General features: G+C 44.1%; 1 protein-coding gene across 1 annotated transcript in view; it reads right to left on the minus strand.

The window, feature by feature from the left end:
• Positions 1-155: 155 nt before the first annotated feature.
• Positions 156-19,918, minus strand: part of TTC1 (tetratricopeptide repeat domain 1) — a 54,712-nt gene continuing 34,949 nt past the window's right edge. The window contains exons 5-8 of the mRNA XM_028106504.1: positions 16,804-16,840; positions 12,122-12,270; positions 10,126-10,180; positions 156-789 (exon numbers count right to left, since the gene is read on the minus strand). Of these exons, the coding sequence (XP_027962305.1) occupies positions 656-789; positions 10,126-10,180; positions 12,122-12,270; positions 16,804-16,840 (375 nt within the window). The 3' untranslated portion in view covers positions 156-655. The remainder of the gene's footprint in view (positions 790-10,125; positions 10,181-12,121; positions 12,271-16,803; positions 16,841-19,918) is intronic.

Here is a 19,918-nt window from a genome sequence, read left to right on the forward strand (position 1 = left end):
GGTAGAATAGTCACTTCTTCAAGATCATCTTCGAGGTGGCACCTAAGACTTTGGGCAGACCTGTGGACTCCAGTAACACTCAGCAACACTGCTCCCGAAGCCAGAGAAGCCTTCTGCTTTAGCTGTCATTATGGGGACAAAATTCACAAGCCAGCTCAGACCATCACAGAAAGCGTTTATTTACCACAGAGGAAACCAGGAGACGCCAGAGCCCATGCCCAGCAGCCTGGGCGGGGTGAGTAATCAGGGACAGGGGACAGCAGGCGGGAACCCCAGGAATCATATTTGGGCAGTCTCCGACCGGCAGGTCTGCTCAGGCTGGGGGACGCTCTGGCTGGGCTCGCGTGTATAGCTCAGGGAGGTCAGCTTTGACAAGCAGGCTTCGTCCCGGACAAAGCCAAGGACAGCCAGAACCAAGGGCAACAGCTGCACAGACACCACCTTAAAATGGGAATCAAATTAGGCTTATGACATCAGAAGTGCATTTCACCCTGATTGGAAAACAAGAGGGAAAAGGGAGCACCGGGCCCTAGTGGATAGCCTGTCTTTGAGATAAAATGCTTTTAAAAGTTAAATATTGGCAGGCCCTTCCCCCTTGTTAATAGCAAGCAGCACACGATCTCCAAGCCAGCCTGACAAGCTACTGTTAACTTTGTTATCTGTTATTATTTGGATTTTGAACAAAATTGATGGAGTAGGAACCAGTAGAGGAATCCTGTTTGATCTGGAAATTTTCAGTGGAGAGTCCAAAAGGTCGAAGAACCAAGTTCCCAAGATCTTTTAGTTTACCTGCAATGTAAAAGAGAAAATTCAGATAAATATGGGGAACGACAGAAGCAGGAAGAGCCAACTAACTCTGCCTTACTATCTGACTAGAAGATATACAGAGCATCTCCCTGCAGTTAAAGAAACTCCTGCTTTTAAAACTGTGAAACCTTTAGTCCCCTCGGCAATGTGGTCACTTCAGTGCGACCCATCCCCACGCCTGTGCTTTTGGAGACGGTTGTGAGGGAGCCCTGCTGGTGCCCTCTGGGAAAGCGAAGCTTCCTGTCCAGACTGGCCACAACCAACCAAGGACACAGGCCCTGGGATGAGTGATGGCCGAACGGACTGCTGCTCCCGGGGGGCTGAAAGTACCCTGCCAGGCCCCAGCACCTGACGCTGAGGGCAGGGGACCCTCTGAGTCTGTTCTTGGTGGAAAGCTGCAGCCTCCTGCTGAATCTGATCCCACTCGACAGACTGCTACGGAGCCTGGGTTCAGACTCAAGGAAAACCTTAGCTTCTACAAAATCATCATTTCTCGGGAGATGGGGGACTCTTGTTCATTTGCCAGCACTACCCACCACAACAGTCCAGTCTCTTCTCCCCAGGATCCAGGCTTTACGCATTAATCACAGGTGGGTTCATGTCCATTAGCCAAAACTGAGACACATGGTATAACCAAGGATTTTTAGGCTGATTCTACATATATGAGTGCCACAGAGTTTGTATGTCTCAAGCTGGAGTTCTCAGGACTTTTGAGAGATTTACAGGGACTTATGGGGCAAAGGGATAGAATATTTGAAACTAAGAGTGTTTTGGAAAATGATGGCTGGGATAGGTGAATACACAGTTTTGACCCTTTCTGAACTGTTTTCTTGCAGGTCTGTTTCCAACGGAGAGGAGAATGGAGGTCAAAGGGAAAGAAATCCCTAATCGTGGGAGCTACAGGTTCCTTCCCCCCCTCTCACGTGCAGCAGCTTTATCCCTCTGAGGCCTCCCACCTTGAAGGAAAGCCCCGGTAAAGAACTTATAGACACACGGCCTTTACATGTCAAGGCCTTTCCCAATAATTCATGGAAAGAACTTTTGGTCTCAGTCTAAGATTTAGCTCCCAGAAGCTCACCATATTCTGAGGAAGCTCCCAGAACCCAGGCTGACCATTCTGCAGGCAGGCTTCCCAAGCCTAAGCTGAAAGGGCGCAGCCCATCCCTGAACATGGGTGGCGGCCACCCAGGGAGGGGCCACACCAAGCACAGAGAGGAGTCGGCGTCCTCGAGCAAGCGGGAGTGACCCAGAGCCCTGGCAGTCTGTCCTGGGGGTGAGGAAGGAGGACGGGGAAGACCGAATAAAATGTCACTGATGGCACAAGCCTTGGCTCTTCGGAGTGAGCCAAGTGAGACTGAATCTCAAGCGGTCTTTACCTTGCGCTGCTGGAGGGAGCAGCGCCGCCCCGCATGAGCCTCTGTTCGAGGGGCCGCTGGGGCTGGCGACCGAGGCCGGGGCGCCCCCTGCACGGAGGGCCCGCGCGACGCCATCTCGCCGCACGGCGCCCACGGAGCGGCCCCTACTCTGCGGCGCGGCGGGAGCTACCGAGTCAAGCTGGCTCTCGGCCTTTGCGACGCGCTCAGTCTAGCGGCCAGACGGCCGCAGGAGCTGGGCGGCCGCGGGAGGCGTCCCAGGACAGCCTGCACGCCGCAGTGCTTCAGGGACCGGGGCTGACGGGGCGCGGCAGGGGCACAGACGGAAAGGGACAAGGAGGGCCTTCTGCAGCTTTTCCCTCTGCCTGACTGGCTGCAGACCCCGCCCGCCCCTCCTCGCTGCACTGACTCTGTGGAAGGCACTCTTCTCCCACGGTGGGCGGCGCGTCCCCGTCCATGACCCAGCACGGGAGGGGCAGACCAGGTACTGTGACAGCCAACTGTGGCTCCTCAGTGGCTTTGCTGGAACTTTCTTAGCACTGCGGTGCTGTGTGAGACTTCTGTCTCTCCTCCACAGGCACCTGACGGCTCTCCGCCCCACGCCCCCCTGCAGGTGCTTCCCCAGTCAGTCTCTTGTACTTCGAATCCCATCCTGGCTTCGGCTTCTCTGACCACCCAACCTACACACGAGGCTATGGGTCTTTGTCCTTCCGTTCTCAGCCTTTTTACCATTCCACAATAGTTTCACTCTCTTACCTCCAGAACAGACGAGAACAGAACATGGGAAGTTCTGCTTGCTCAATGACACAACAGACCGAAGTGCCTGAGACACTTACTAAAGACACACAGTGAAAAAGTCGGCGCCAGGGAAGACTTGAGGTTACCAACGGTCCTAAGTTCTCGTGTGTGGCATCTTGCTGTGTGGGGTAGGGACGCAGGGACCGGAGACGGCCACTGCCCCAGAAGAAGCTGCGAAGCGCTGGGGGAAGACCAGCCCTACACACGGAAGCCGGAGGTGCAGAGGTAAGCGGAGACGCAGTGTGCCAGGAGAGGGAGAGTTCGGAGGAGGACTTCTTGCCCGGGGGCAGGGAGGAGGGGAGATCCGGCGGAGCTTCTTGGGTAAGCGTGTGCACTGGGATCACCAGCCAAGGACAGACAGGACTGCAGCCACCTGAGGCAGAGGGAGTGGGCGTGCAGGCAGACACGGGATGAATGAATGTATAAGAAGGGCGGGCAGTGTGTTCAGTGGGCTCAAAGGCAGGTGGAAGGGCACGTCCTGGCGGGTTCTTAGGCGCCAGGCCAGAGGTCTCTGGTTCCTGTGCCACAGGGAAGAATGAATCAGAAGAGGAGACCCTGGAGTGAGTGTAACGTCATGGGAAAGAAGCCATTTATTCCCTGAACAAACATGTGAATGTCTAATGCTGGGTAGAGCAGCTCTGAGGGGCACCTGGCTGGCTCAGTCAGCAGAGCACGCCCCTGGATCTCAGGGTTCTCAGTCTGAGCCCCATGCTGGGTGTAGAGATTACTTAAAAATGAAATCTTAAGGGACGCCTGGATGGCTCAGTCAGTTGGTTAAGCGTCCAACTCTTGATTTCGGCTCAGGTCATGATCTCAGGGGCGTGAGATTGAGCCCCACATCAGGCTCCAGGCTCGGTGTGGAGCCTGCTTAAGATTCTCTCTGTCCCTCGCCCTCCGCCCCTCTCCACCTCCTAAAAAAAGTACTACTAATAAAAAAATAAATAAAACCTTAAAAAAAAAAAGAAGCTCTGAAATCAGACTAAGGCCAGTGAGAACATAAGGGAACAGAGCAAAACATTACGGCAGAACCCACAAATTTTTGGTTTCTGAAAACTCATCTTTTGTTGTTTATGATAACAGCAGAGAAGCATCTTCAGTAGAGGTCATGCTTATGAAAACACAATCACACTGAGTTTTCCTGCTGCTGTTTAGAGTCGGGTTGGACACGCAGAGACTAATGCAGCCTCCTGGTCCCTAAGACAGAATCATTTGCCAAATTAGCCTATCTGCCACCTTTTCCACAGGCTGCCAAATTCGACACCTTCCCTATGTGGGCAGCACTCCATTAGGTCCCCTTATTGCCACTTGCAGCAGATCCGGCACTATCACTCAGCCAGAATGTGTCAACATGTCCTTACCTTAGGATCTCCTCTGTTAGCCTAGCCTGTAGGCAAAGAAGAGTCCAAAACTGCTTGTGCTCAGACAAGAATGTTTATAGGACGAGAGAACAACCCTTATCACTGGATCCAGAACTGATAAATATTAGTTTCTATGCCTCCAAGCAGCACTGTATCACAACAACCCAATGGACTCATTATGTGTAACTTCTCTTCGGAGCTGCTAACTGTGCGGCAGTCCATTTACCCCGAGGGGAGCCAGGGATGCCATTTGTTTTCGCGTCCTTAAGATCCCTGGGGTTTGGGCCCTGTGGGATACAAGGGAATCCTGACACGGCATTCCCTCTTATGAGGCAGGCCCTAAGCCACAGAAGCGGCCTCTTGCTTTCCTCTGAGGAAAAGGCTTATCAAGAGACGGCACAGAATATGGAAGATAAAATTCACAGCCACATCAAATGCCTATATGAGCTCTTAGGTGAGCGGAGGCTGAGCTAAGCCTTACCAAAAACCGTCAAAGAAGCGGGAGTGATTCTCCTGAGAGGAGCTGAAGGAGTGACAACCAGGAAATGAGGCAGAAAGTAGGGCAGTGAAAATCTACACACTGATACTCCCTGAGGGAATAACCGCAGCAAGAAAGTGGTTCAGAGGCACTCATGTGGCCAGAATACGAAACACTGCATGTATAGTCTCTAATGAGTATTAGGCAGGAAGAGAAATATGAAAAAAACAAAACAAAACAAACCCTTGGCTTTCCAGGGTATCCACATGTATGGCTTCAGCAGTTTAAGAGTCAGTGACAATGTCAAGACTTTCTTGTGACCTTGGGTAAGGGAGCTGCTGATTCTAGAACCCTGTACTATGCAGAGCTGAGAAGCATGTAATGCACAGGGAGAGGCAAAAGAATACGTTGAATCTTTGCCAAGATAATGAATGAATTATTCCTAAGCTCCCTTCTATAGTTCTTGATCACGGCATCAGACAAGATGGTTTTCTCAAATCAGTTCACAAATGTGCGCTCATGAGGTTGCTAGTGGTCAGGAATGAACGCTGGAGAAACTTCAGGAATCAGGAGAGCAGAAATATGTTCCAAGACGGTGTAAGGAGGTGATGGTATGAGAGGAAGACCCGGGCCGGATGGTGAACAAGGCCCAGGTGTGTGCTGGAGCGGCCGGGCAGGAAGCAGCGCAGGTGTCCGGGAGAGGAAAGGATTACCGGGCTATGCCCAGTACCCCCGGTCTCTGGCTCCTTTCGGGGAGTCAGAGAGTTTCAAGAGGTGGCTCTAGGTTTTCCAGGTCAGGACAGGAACCTGGCAGCTCTTGGTTAAGGTAAGAAGAGCAGCATCTCATGGAACGGTTAGAACACAAGCTCTACCTGCTACTGGGATATAACCCCACCCGAGGACCTGGGTGGCAGCCCCTACCCACTTGGTAAATGGTGACAACCTACAGTGAGCTGACTTGATTTCTTCAGTGACAGCATGTCCAAATAAACACCAGAAATGGAACATGGCAAGGAATGGCTGGCCATAGAGAGCTGTCTGAGATCTCAAGTCTAGTGCATTCTGAAATGTCTGCTTTTTCTTTTTTCTCTGCTGCAGCTACAGCACGAGGGAAAGGCAAAACTCAGTGACATACTGCTTCTGCTCAGGAGGAACCTCTCAGAGCAGAGCGGCTGACCACTCCTGGCCGCATCCCTGCAGTGCACCCTCCATCCCCCCTTCTAGGTCCTCTCCTGAGCTGCCTCCACGCGGCCCCCACACAGCAGTCACACACCCACACAGCACTGGATCAACTCGAGTGTGCACCAGAGACACCTAGAGGGGTTGTCGGAACTCAGAGCACTGTGCTCCACCCCAATCTCTGATTTAGTAGGACGGGCATGGAGCCTGAAAACGTGCATTTTGAACGAGTTCTCATGTGAAGCTGGTCTGAGCAATGCATTCTGTGAACCAGCTCCAAAAGATAACTTGCTTTTGTAGCTGGCCAGTGGAATCTTGATCAGGAGCCTGATACTGAAAACTAATTGTGGACACCTGTATCTAGTGATTGGTGGGACAAGCTGCCTGGGCGGAGTGTCCCTCTTACATGATGTGAAAAAAGCCCACGTTACTTTTTGGAGAAAGCAAACAACTTTATCTTCCACCTCACAGTTCAATTCAACAAGATGACAAGATATCAAGGAAGAACTACAAACATATATGTACAGATTCTTAGCAATTCTACTTGTTTGAGATTTCATGGCTGGGCCAGGATATAGGACAAACCAATTTACAAACGATGATGACAAAAGTCTTCATCCCATTCTTTTCTATTTGCAACCAAGGCTTATTCAGAGATCTATTAGCATCATCATCTGGCCTCTAAGTACACAGCCCTCACGCTCACCTCACTGCCAGGATGAGGCTCACCTCAACGTGCACTGTGTATAGAACCTAACCCCAGGAAGGCACTCATCTGTCTCCCCTCTAAGGTTAAAGAGCCATGCTGCCCGAGATGGTCCTGAACGCAGAGCAATACACTAAACATCTGCCCTCAGTGTCCTCCAGCTGAGCAGAGAAGCTTCAGGGATTCTGAAAATGTCTTATCAGTTTTACCTTTGAAATTGCTTTTACTGTTTACCTATGTGGACAAAAATTTAATGTGAAATCAAAACCAGAAATAAATTAGATACAGATACTCATAAGGCTGTGCCTACCATCTAAATCCGATTTCAAATTTTTATGTTCCTCAAACTTGCCTGGTTATTCTGATTATAATAAATGCTATATATTTGAACTGATACAAATAAAATACCACTCTTTGCTTTCTATGTTGTGGTTTCATGTAAAATTTTTTTTCTTGCTTTTTTTACTAGCTGTTCTAATTTGGTGTAATCACGTAAGACTTTTTTAAAAAGTTCTCTGGGGCGCCTGGGTGGCTCAGTTGGTTGAGCGTCTGCTTTCGGCTCGGGTAGTGATCCCAGGGTTCTGGGATCGAGCCCCATGTCGGGCTCCCCGCTCAGCGGGGAGCCTGTTTCTCCCTCTCCTTCCTGCTCCTGCTCTCTCTTGCTTTCTCTGTCTCTCTCTCTCCAATAAATAAATAAAATCTTAAAAAATAAAAAAATAAAAAGAAGTTCTATTTAAAAAAAAGTGAAAAATCTCTAGATTTGAGCAAAGCCAAATAAATAGGGCATTGATCACTAACTAGTATTACCAGTCCCTTAAAAAAGCTCTCAGTCTCCTGGGGTGCTCTGTCCAGCACCACTGACCATACCCTAAGTCCTTTTAAACCTTAAATTTCCTGGCTTATTATGGCCATGAGGCTAAGCTTCCCAGAGAAAAGGACAAAAGGAAACAGTCAGTTGCTGACAACTTTCCTCAAATCTGGAGCCAACATGCCTGTTCTCTGTGATTAAGCAAGGACTGCAGCACTATGACTGATAGCCACTCTGGGTATCCACACTTGTTCTAATGATATTTCTAAATGATAGGCTAGAAAGGGAGGAGCAAGTATGTTTAAGTATGTGCTACCCCCTTCATTATTCCAGTTGGGATTTTTTTTTTCCCATGGAGGCAACTACGCGGCTCCTCTAACAAAAAGTCAACTTACTTGACTTGAAAAAGCAAGTCAAAGATTATTGAACAAACCTAAATAAAAGCTCCCCTTGTTAAATAATTACCTAACTTCATAAATGCCAATGACAAATGGTGTTGAACAGTTTTGTAAATCTTTAACTGCTGATATTTCAGCAGAAGCCAAGCATTTCCAGGGAAACCAGCACTAAAAATTGTGCAGTCCGCTGCAAAAAGCTCGCTCAGAACATCTAAGGGGTGGCATTGTTTTGCAGAGTGAGTAGCCTCCAAGGATCTCACAGCACGTGAAGCACAGTTATGTCATCTGTAACAGGGAGGGAAGAACTCCAGAAAGCTTTTATGGGGCTGAGATTCCATACAGAGAGTGGTTTCTCCCTTTTAGGCTCTCCGATGGTGGGGAACACCTAGAAGCAGTATCTTACTCGTGATTTTTATACTTAGGAAGAAGATAAAGGAGTCTAGCCATTCACACTGTCTGTGTAACGACAAACTGACATACTATTTACCAAACAACTTAAACTGTTTAAGTCTGATGAGAGGAGAATTCATTACAGAAGCAACCGAGAACGAATTCAACGTGAGTATTTCAAACGAAGAGGCCAATATAAGTAAAACCCAAAGCCCTGAAGACAGAAACTTCAGCTCATAGGAAGTTGGAGTGACTGAGGCAGCCAGGCAAGGAGAAATGAAGTTTTGATTCCATCTGGGATTGACAATGGCTGCAAGATTCAGTTTATACCCATCCCTTTAGGGTTTCATATTGGCTCAAAAAAATGGACCCAGAGAACAACACCTAAGGCTCTTCTCCAAGTCCACCATGGCCATCCCGACATCATCTCTTTCAGCATGAAATACAGCTCAGCTAAGTACACATACTATCTTTTTTCTAAAACAAAAGTCATTGTTAGAATAGGTGGAAAATGCTCTTTTCCCTCTTCTTTGAAGAAAGAGCACCTCCAAAGTAATTTTTCTGCTCAAACATGGTGTCAAATTTAAATATGTAAATTAGGGAAAGAGTGTCTTTTGGAAAAACTGCGGAAGGCTCCAGAAGTCTCCCCAACTCTAAAAACAGTTCTCAGCAGGGGCCAGAGGGTTGTGGACTGTCTAAATTTAACGGCTTCTTCTCAGTCAGCTCTGCCAGCAGAGTGATCCTTTGGAAAATATGTTCTCCTTTTCTGGATATGACGCCGAAAGGCCATACATGGCTAAGCTCAATTTATTTTAAGATTTTTTCCTTTATGCCCATGTGATTGCAATATATTAAATTCAATTCACATGGTGGATTTAGAAAATACTCATAAGGAAGAACACAAAACATATCTTGAGCAGGGAAGTTATCAGTCAGGTTATGAGCAGAATATGCTGGGCAGGTCTCTGTCCAAGAACCTTTACTCCCCTTAGTCAAGCAGACTATTCATGGGGGGCTTCTCTGATTCCAACTATAACATGCTTTCGCAGGTACGAGAACTAAACCATTAGTCCATCCTCCCTGCGCTCCACTCAGTCTTCTGTCTCCTCTCTACTTACTCCTAACTGCTGCCCTCTCGTGTCTTCTCAAACGCCAATGGGACTCTCTAGGCCATTTTCAAGACAAACGTTCCCTTGGTTCTGACACGGTTTTGACTTGCAGTAGCTGTATTCTAATGAAATTAAAAACTTAAGTCGTTTATTCAATGAAGAAACTCAACTGTTTTCATGTAATCAATGATCTGAAATAGAGGTTAGTGGGATCCCAGGTTGAATCATGTCTGCATTCCAGAAGGCAGGAACATTTCTCAGGAAAAACAAAATAGAAGTTTAGTTTTTCAAAAGCTGACATCCTCTCTAAGCCACTCTAACCCTTCTGGAGTCAAAGACAGCTCAGACCTCGCTATGGCTCACACAACAAACGATGGGCCCCAAAGCTATTTCTTTCTTTCTTTCTTTTTTTTTTTTTTAAAGATTTTTATTTATTTATTTGACAGAGAGAGACAGCGAGAGAGGGAACACAAACAGGAGGAGTGGGAGAGGGAGAAGCAGACTCCCTGCCGAGCAGGGAGCCCGACGCGGGACTCGATCCCGGGACTCCAGGATCATGACCTGAGCCGAAGGCAGTCGCTTAACCAACTGAGCCACCCAGGCGCCCCCCAAAGCTCTTTCTAACTCTTGTGTTCTCCTCCAGCAAATCCCAAATCCTGCTGTCCCTCACCCCCGCCTCTTAGCTACTAGGGTCATGGGAAAGTAAGGGAAGCAAACTTACCTAACATCTCTGCCTTTAGCCTTTCGTTACGTTCTTCAATCTGTTTAGGTAATCTCTGAGGGGAAAAGAGGAGAAACAAGGACTGGTGAAAAATCTTTTGGCTTTATGTTGAATTTGAGAAACAAGCTTAATGTGAGAGTCAAATCGGATGCTGTACATATATAAGATCCTATTAAATACAGAAAAAAACAAGTATTTGTGGGTGAGCTATACAAACGGGTTTTGTTTGGCTCACTGCTCTAGTCCCAGTTCTTGGCACAGTGGCCCAGGGAGGACCTCAATAAAAATTTGGTAAATACATAGACGAAAAAATTTCTGAAAGAATACATTCCAGATGTTTACATTGGTATATTTAGGTGGTGGGATTATGGGTTATATATTTTTAATTTTTTGGCTGACTTGTATTTTTTAATTTGAAGTCCTTTCTTAGTATAATCTAAGTTGTTGAGAAGGGGTCAGATCAATATTGGATGTCCCTAAATGAATCACCACCTCAGGGTTTTTCAGTCTCAGCACTACTGATATTCTGGACTAGGTAATGCTTTGTTGTAAGGGCTGTCTTATGCATTGTAGGAGGTTTAGAGCATTCTTGGCCACTAGATACCAAGAGTACCATTCCAGTCATGCCAATCAAAATGTCTCCAGACACTGCCAAATGTCCCTGGAAACCAAATCATCCCACTTGAAAACCAATGATCTAGATTAGAGTCTTGTATAGCTGCTTTTAGCTCTGTAATTGGCCCTAAGTACTCTGCAATTTTAGTAACAACCCAGTTATAATAATTCAAAATAAAACAAATTCGTTATGCATATAACAACTAACATAAAAGGCTCCCTTTTACAGAAGGTTTAAAACCAATGTGACAATAGCGGCTACCAAGAGTTTGGCTAAGATTTTAAGAACTCTATTCCCTTTCCTTGTGTCAAATTTAAGTCATCCTACCACCATTCAGAAATGTTAAAAGTCAGATAAAGGATTACAACCAATTTCAAACTGCTGATGTCTTTTAATGATCCAAACCAGTCTATCTCCCATTATTCCCCTTCTGGATAAATAAAAGATCAGTTATATTGAAGGAAGAGAGTACGAGTGGGAGGGGCAGAGACGGAGAGAGAATCTTTTTTTCTTTTTAAGATTTTATTTATTTAAGACAGAGAGAAAGAGAGAGAGAGAGAGACTGAGAGCAAGCATGAGCAGGGGGGAGGGGCAGAAGCAGGCTCCCCACTAAGCAGGGAGTCCGATCATAGGGCTCAATCCCAGGACTCCAGGGTCATGACCTGAGCCGAAAGCAGCTGCTTAACCGACTGAGCCACCCAGGCCGGAGAGAGAATCTTAAGCAGACTCCCTGCGGAACCCAACACGGGGCCTGATCTCGAGACCCTGAGATCATGACCCCAGCTGAAACCAAGAGTCGGATGCTCAGCTAACTGCACCACCCAACTGCCCCTGGAATTATTTTTAAGGGGAAAAAAAACAGTAACATTTAGCTAACTGACAACTGACATAAAAATATTATGTTTATTAGAACCAAGAGGATCTGTAGTGCCATGGACAAGAGTAAGAGTAATTTTAAGAAAGACAAGAAGGCTAATCTGGAATATATTTAATTGGAAGTATGCTGGCCATATGATAGTCAATAGAAACTTGGTGACTGAAAAGGATGGGCAGAAAACCAGAAGTTTATTACCTCTAATACTCAGACTCATTTTGGACTAAACTGTACAAGATTTCCATAGTCTAACAATGAAACTGAGTTCTCATTAACCCTACAGATTAAAGGTTTACACAGTTAACACTTAAAGAATGGAGATTAAATGGTACATGGTCACAGAGGGTCTGTGACCACCACTTCAAAGTTAGATCTTGCATATATTTTGATAAGTCCTTAAAAATATACAAATGGAAGGTAGTCAGGTCCCAGAGGATTATTTAAGATTCAATGAGTAGCAACACAGGGAACAGAACAAAAAATATTTTTCTAAAAATTAGGTTTACCATGCAAGCTTCTCTTGCTTGATGTACAGATGGATCTTTTTCTAAAATGGACTTATAGTCCTCCAGGGCTTCATCTAGCTTGTCCGTTTTCTCGTACAACTCTGCTCTCCTCAGTATTGCCTTGATATAGCTGGGGTTTAACTGAATTGCTGTAAAAAGAGAAGAAATCATTGTTACTATGAAGAAAAAGGGCCTGCACGTGCCCAGCTGTATTGTGTTTCTTTATTAACCATCCTCCAAGGGTCTAAAAGGAAGAGTCATTTGTCAAAGACTACACCTGGCACTGGCACACTTTCTCCGTAAAGGGCAAGGCAATACATAATTTCCGCTTTGCAGGACAGACCATCTCTCACAACTACTCAACCCTGCTACTGTAGCACAAAAGAAACCACAGACCATGTAGAAGAAAATAAAGATGGCTGTCCTCCAAGAAACCTTTGTTTATGGACATTGAACTTTGAATTTCATATAATTTTCCTATGTCACAAAATATTTCTTTTTTGATTTCCAACCATTTAAAAAATGTAAAACCATTCTTAGCTCGGGGGCTGTACACAAGCAGGTGGCAGGTTGAGTTTGGCTTGGTGGCTATAGTTTACGAAACCCAGGTCTACACCCAAAGTTCTGTTTTCACATACTTGCCCTTTGTCTAGTTCAGAACAGGCCAGAACACAGAGCCCTCATGCACAGTCCAAAAGTGACAGAATTTGAAGGTACAAATTAAAGAATTGAGGGAAAATAGTTTGGTGGCAGAGTCTGCTATCATTCTTTTTTCTAGGCCTCAACACCTGAGGTTATGCCTTGACTACTGAGGTTACATTTTTAGCTAAACCCTCACTGTTCCTTCAGATTTCCGTTCCAACACCTTTAGGTCACCGATGCATATCCTTTCCTTTATCCAGGAATGACTGTCCTTCTAAAAATCCTTTGCCCATGTTTTGGATCAACTATACTGCCTTTCTCTTATTCTTTTGAGTTGTTTCTTTTTCTGTTAGAAAGCAAGGTCATGGCTCCATAACTTTTTTCTTCAAGTAATATACTCAATTTTTATTCATTCATGTTTTCAGTAAATATTTCTTTAGTACCTAATATCTATACCTCATGCAGTGTCTCTCTGGAGTATAGTGGTAAACAAGACAGACAAAGTTCTCCTCCTCACAAAGCTTGAAGCTATTCTAGTAGGCAAGAGGAGACAGCATACAGGTATATAATTTCAGACAGTCCCAGTGCTATACAGAAAAATGAAACAAGGTAAGTAAATGCAAGTGAAAGGGGAAATAAGGTAACTTCAGACAGCAGTCAAAGACTATGAAAAGGGAATATTGGAGGGAGGCCAGCCACTTGAAAGGAGAAGTGTACCAGGAAGAGGGACCAACAAGAGTAAAGGCTCCAAAACAATAACAACCTTGGCATATTAGTGACTAGGCTCGGGGCTGGGGAAGGGGTAAGGCTGAAGATACAGGCAAGGACCAGAGCGTGGAGGCCTTGCTGGCCAGGGAAAGGAGCGTATACTTTTTCCTAAGTGTGATGAGAAGGCACAGGAACGGTTGCAAGCAGCCTAAAGACATCATCTGATTTAGAGCTTTAAAGGACTCCTCGGGCCGCAGTGTGGAGGGCAAGAATGAATGCAGTGAGGTGGCTGACAGCCTACTGAAGTGGTCCGGATGACAGAGACTGCTGGCTAAGCTGGTTGTTGTGGAGAGGGAGAGAAAAGGCCACATTAAATATATGTCTTTGAACTAGAGCCCGGAGGACTTGTTAATTAACTATGTGGAATGAAAGAAAGAGAATAAGCAAGTGAATGGATGGTAATGACATTTATAAGAATGAAAAAACCGAACTGCAAGTTCTTTGTGGGTATGTGGGTGAGGGGGCTGGGGAGGCCCCAGTCTGTTCTGGGCACCTCAAATCTTCAATGCTTACCAGACATCCAAGAATCTTGAGATGTCAAGTGTGCAATGGGATACGGGGGGTCCAGACAACAGGAAAGAGCTGAAGATATAAACTGTAACATATAGATGGCATTTAACGTTTCAGAACTGGATGAGATCATACAAGGAAAATTTATAGAGAGAAAAAAGAAGAGGGCTCCATGTGGGACTAACATCTAGCGACTTTAAAAATGTCAAGGCTGACATAGAAGCCAGCAAAACAGAGTAAGGAATAGCCAATGAAACAAGAAAAAAAATGAGGAATGATACACTGTATTAAATGCTTTGGGGAGATGAGTAAAGAGAGGATAGAGAAGCCACTATTAAGTTGAGCAAGATGAAGTGGTGGGTGATGTTTACAAGATGAGTTTCCAGTGTCACAGACAGAACAGAAGCCTAGTGGATGCGGAATCAGGAGAGAATGGGAGAAGACACAGTAGACACGGCAAGTACAGATTACTGTTGTGAAGAAGAGGATAAGAGGAATGGTACAGTAGTTTGAGGGGGGCTGGGTACTGGTTCAGGAGAAGGTTTTCTGAAGGAACCCAAATCCCTAACATTTCAACTTCACATGCAGTCAACCTCCCCTTAGGCTGGTACATCGTATTCTCTTAAAATATCCCCAACTGCAATATCATAATATCCACAGGAAAAGTTCTCCAGTGACCTCTATTACATCTTTTAAAAAACTCAACCCCTAATTTATATTTTCACTCAGATACTGCCTCCTTTTCAACTAGTGGATAATTTCTAACAATGCAAATACATACTGAAGAGAAAGAACTTGTCCCAAGATCACTTTATAAAAAAACCTCTAAAATCAACATAGCATCCTAAACATGTGATTTTCTTTCCCAGTCCATATAAAGAGAATGAACTTTAACTTTATGCCAAAGCTGAAGAGTCTAAGGTGAGTGGTATTAAATATTATTCCATGTGACTAGTGCTAACGAGCTCCAGTATGACCTCAGAAAGATGCTGTTAAGTCCTCTGCCAAGAAGGGTTATGAACTGTGTCTGGAGTACTGGAGTGAGGGGGGAAGGGACCTTAATACAAACAAACCATACTACTGTCAATGATTTTGCCTGTGGGTACAAGGTATGCAGTCCATAATGACTATGTAAAAGCACATGAGTATTGGTTTAAGCAAATCCCAAAACCAACCTCAAAAACACTTTCCTCCACTTCCTCTCATTTTCTTGGCAAGGCTCCTACACTTAGGGGTACAGCTGGAAATGAACTATGTTTCCTAGTGTATGCCTTGCTAATCAGGCTTACCAGGCATTTTCTCATGATTTGGTTACAGAAAAAGAGGTCTGAACATCAGTAACTTGTTCCTAATTTAAACTTGAGCCACACGTCTCACATAAATTAAGGTTAAACACCTTCCTCCAAACAAAACAGCACATTCAGAATTAGTTCCAGCCCAACATATAATAGATCAAAAGTACTTTCCTAGATTCAAAGGTACTAACAGTTTCATTCAGATACCAAGAAATACCAACTATAAAGAAAGAAAGCCAACTGAGGTGATTAATTAATGTAAAGAAAAAAAAAAGGAGAGGAATTCATGCTGAGCATGAGTAGGACCAGATAACATAAAAGGTTCTTTCTAACTCTTCAATTCTGAGAAAATATTATCCAAAGATGGAAGAGTAGTAGGATGCAAGGAAAAGTGATTATGTGTGTTCTCCAAAACCAAGCTGGGCAGAAAGGCAAGACAGTGGTCTGGCCTATCAGGAAATCTCTGGATAAAAACCAAAACCAACCAACCAACCAACCAAAAACCCAAAGAGATCCTATGGCTGGCAGCATCTCCCTAAGTTGGTGGGATAAAAAGACCGTAATGGAACTCAGGTATCAGAGAGCAAAGTCTCGGTTCACTGTGTGGAACCTGAAAACATAATTAAAACGATGGCAAGTGGGTCTGGAAGAATTACTGCACGTAAAGAGAGTACCAATTCCCTAACAGAAGCTGCCCCTCCCTGCGGCTACACCCCCCCCCCCGCCAAACACACAGATCCAGACGCCCTCGCAGCACTTAAGATCTTCAATTTCAATCCCCAAGGAAAGTAATTTAGACACTACAGGAAGCAAATTCTGTTCCACGAGTTTCTGTTGCCAAGGCAGCTTTGAATTTTTCTTCACATATTTACTAATACAGGATAAACTGAGAGAACTATCCATTCATATGCATGTTTATGTGAAGATGACGACTACACAGCACCTCTAAGAACGCTGAACTATAAAGCTTCTTCTTTAAAAGTCCCAGGGTAAGGATATACACATATACAAGTATGGTTGACCCTTGAACAATGCGAGGGGGAGGGGGTGTTAGGGGCGCTGACCCCCAACCCCCACGCAGCCAAAAATCCACATATACCTTTTGACTCCCCCAAAACTTGATTACTAATAGCCTACTGTTGACCTGAAGCCTTACCAGTAACAAAGAGTTGATTAACACGTACTATGTATGTTCTGTGTATTATATACTGTATTCTTACAGTAATGGAAATTAGAGAAAAGAAAATGTTAAGAAAATCATAAGATTTTCTTAAAATATCCCCAACTGTATCCCCATACATTTAGAGTTCTTTGTTGTATTTATTCGGGAAAAAAAAAAAAATCCATGTATAAGTAGATCCATGTAGTTCAAACCCATGTTTTTCAAGGGTCAATTACATACATCTATTTGTCCTGCTGAGGTAATGCTCTTGTAGGTTAACATATAACAAGACTAAAAAGTTGTACCTTTGCTGCAGTCACTGATGGCCATCTCTTTCTTGTCCTAAAAGGAAATATAACATTAATATGTGTCACCCTAGTTCAATCTTAATGGCCCAAAGGCTCAATGACATAAGTTGATCATTAATAACTGCTTATGGAGATGCACAATGCTCTTTAAAGAAATCACATGAAAACATGCATATTACTTCCAAGCTAAAATTCCAAGTATGGTGACAGCTCTGATGTGAAAGCCTCCTAGAAACAAATTATTCAAGGAGTTTCTTCCTAACATCTTCAAAGACTATTGCAATTGACCTATTATATTTCCAAGGTACTTCACCATTAGAATGCTGATACTGAGGGGTGCCTGGGTGGCTCAGTCGTTAAACGTCTGCCTTTGGCTCAGGTCATGATCCCAGGGTCCTGGGATCGAGCCCCGCATCGGGCTCCCTACTCGGCGGGAAGCCTGCTTCTCCCTCTCCCACTCCCCCTGCTGTGTTCCTGCTCTCTCTGTCAAATAAATAAAATCTTTGAAAAGGAAAGAAAAGAGCGCTGATACTGAGAGAAAGTTATGATCAATAAGCAGGGCAAATGACTGAATATGAGTAACTGTTCATAACTCTCCTCCTTGGCTAGTTGTTATATTATCACACCCAAAGTGGTATCTTCTAGAAGGTATACAGATGGTCCATCATAGACACACAGTGTGGTTTGTCATTAGTCTCCATTATAAATCTTTTTTTTTTTTTTAAAGATTTTATTTATTTATTTGAGAGAGAAAGAGAGAGAGCAAGCAGGGGCAGGAGCAGAGGAAGAGGGAGATAATCTCCAACAGACTCTGAGCTTAGCTCTGAGCCCAATGCAGGGCTCAATCCCAGGACCCTGAAATTATGACCTGAGCTGAAACCAAGAGATGGACGCTTAACTGACTGAAACACGTAGGCGCCCCTTGGTTATAAATCTTAATTTATCCATTGATGAAACAAAAATAGAAAACAATTCATGAAATAAGATCTCTAATTTACCTTGCTCAATCTAGAAGCACGGCACAGGGAGAAGAACACTGGATGTCTAAAGAACTAGACTGTAATTCCAGCTCTGACGCTAACTTGCTATTTGGCCCCTCAAGCTCTAAAATGTCTATTTTCCTCAAATTAGAAGTTTTCTACAATATTACAGAAATGTTAATTCAAATAAATGTTCAACAGGGGTGCCTCAGTGCCTTAGTCGGTTGAGCATCCAACTACTGACTTCGGCTCAGGTCTATGATCTCAGGGTCATGAGATGGAGCCCTGCATTGGGCTTCATGCTCAGCAGGAGATCTACTCTTTGTGCTTTGGATATAAACAGCCATATTTAAACAAGGGGTATTGTTTTTTCCTCTGCCCCACCCCTCACATGCTGCACATAACGCTAATAAATAAATCTTTTTTAAAAAAGATTTTATTTTTTATTATTATTATTCTTTATTTATAAAGAGAGAGACAGTGAAAGAGGGAACACAAGCAGGGGGAGTGGGAGAGGGAGAAGCAGGCTTCCTGCCGAGCAGGGAGCCCAATGCAGGGCTCCATCCCAGGACCCCGGGATCATGCCCTGAGCTGAAGGAAGATGCTTGACGACTGAGTCACCCAGGCGCCCCATAAATAAATAAATCTTAAAAAAAAAAGAAAAAGAAAAAGAAAAAGAATAAATGTTCAATACTTCCCATAATGGCTACTGTAGAAAATACTAAATATTTTGAATAGTATTTTAGAGCAATGTCTATCAAACTGAGTTTCAGAATTCAGTCAAAATTCCAGGATGGCGAGTGACTATCATAATGAGTACAGGATTTCCTTTTGGGGTCATGAAAAAGTTCTGGAGCCAGAGTGGTGATGGCTGCATAATATTGTGAAAGTATTTAATGGTACTGAATCGTATAGTTTAAAACAGTTAAAATGGTGAATTTTAGGTCATTTGCATTTTACCCATAACAAACAAAAAAGGTTCCAGAGTCATCTGGGAGGCACTAACTGTATCATACCTCTTCCAATGTTCATCATTAACAATTCACATATTAAAAGCTCTATGAAGTCCTGTAGTAAAGAAATCTGTATAACTTTGGGTAAGTCAGTATTTTCCCAATTTACCATATTTCTATATATCTAAGACACACAATTTCATATTTTAAAGTTTCTGAAATAGAAGTAAATCTTTACAACTTATGTGTACACTTGTGGTGGTATTCTCTGTGCCCCTAAGAGACCACTAAGTTGCAGTGCATATTATCAATAATCAGCCTCTGCAGATCAAGGAATTATGGTATTTTACTGTGGAATCCTTTGTTTGAGGTCATAGTCTACTAACCCCTCAGGTATTATCTGCTGCTAAGAGTGTTAGTCTCCAAAGTGCCATGTATAAAAAAAATCAGAACCTATTTACCATCCTTTCATAACTTACATAAGATACACACACCACAATGTATATAAGATATAAGGACCGTTTTAAAAACTTAGGGCCTATACTTTTAGAGCTTTGTCTGCTCTTGTGTAGCCAAGCTTAGAGCTGAAACTCTGCCCTAACACCAGTTTGCCTTTTCTCCCCAGATGTGAAAGGTAAAGTTTGGTCAGGGTCACTCAGTCAGGGCTGCTGAGCCTGCATGTGCCTTTCAGAAATTTTTCTTAAAGCAATTAACCCATCACTTATTGAAAAACTCAGAATATGCTCCTTAAATCACTTCAGTGCTTTAATTCTGGAAGTTTTTATGTCTCTAACTATAGAGTCTTCTTAAAATATTAAGAGTACAACTTAAAAGAATAAAACAAAACAAAACATGCACCAACAAACCTATCCTTCGTATAGGAAACAGTCACAGAACAATTCTCTTCTGAGTTCTCCTCAGATGTGACAGATAAAAGACCAGCAAGACCATATACATTTTCCTAATTTAAGAACTGGTCGATTATGCTAGCTCAACCCAATCAATAACTTGTTAACTGTGGAAACAAAGAATTCCAAATCCCAGCAGCCAAATGGACCTTTTCCTGAAATTGAAGATATCCTTTATCTCATTTCATAATGTCAGTTTCTAGTTTGAGAATGTGACAAGATGTCTACAAGAAGCAAAAGCAAAAGGTAAGATTTTTTCCAGCTAAATGTG

This window comes from Eumetopias jubatus, unplaced genomic scaffold (assembly GCF_037043125.1).
Source record: "Eumetopias jubatus isolate StellerSeaLion01/CBP00866 unplaced genomic scaffold, mEumJub1_p1.0 scaffold_5, whole genome shotgun sequence".
NCBI classification, from domain to species: domain Eukaryota; kingdom Metazoa; phylum Chordata; class Mammalia; order Carnivora; family Otariidae; genus Eumetopias; species Eumetopias jubatus.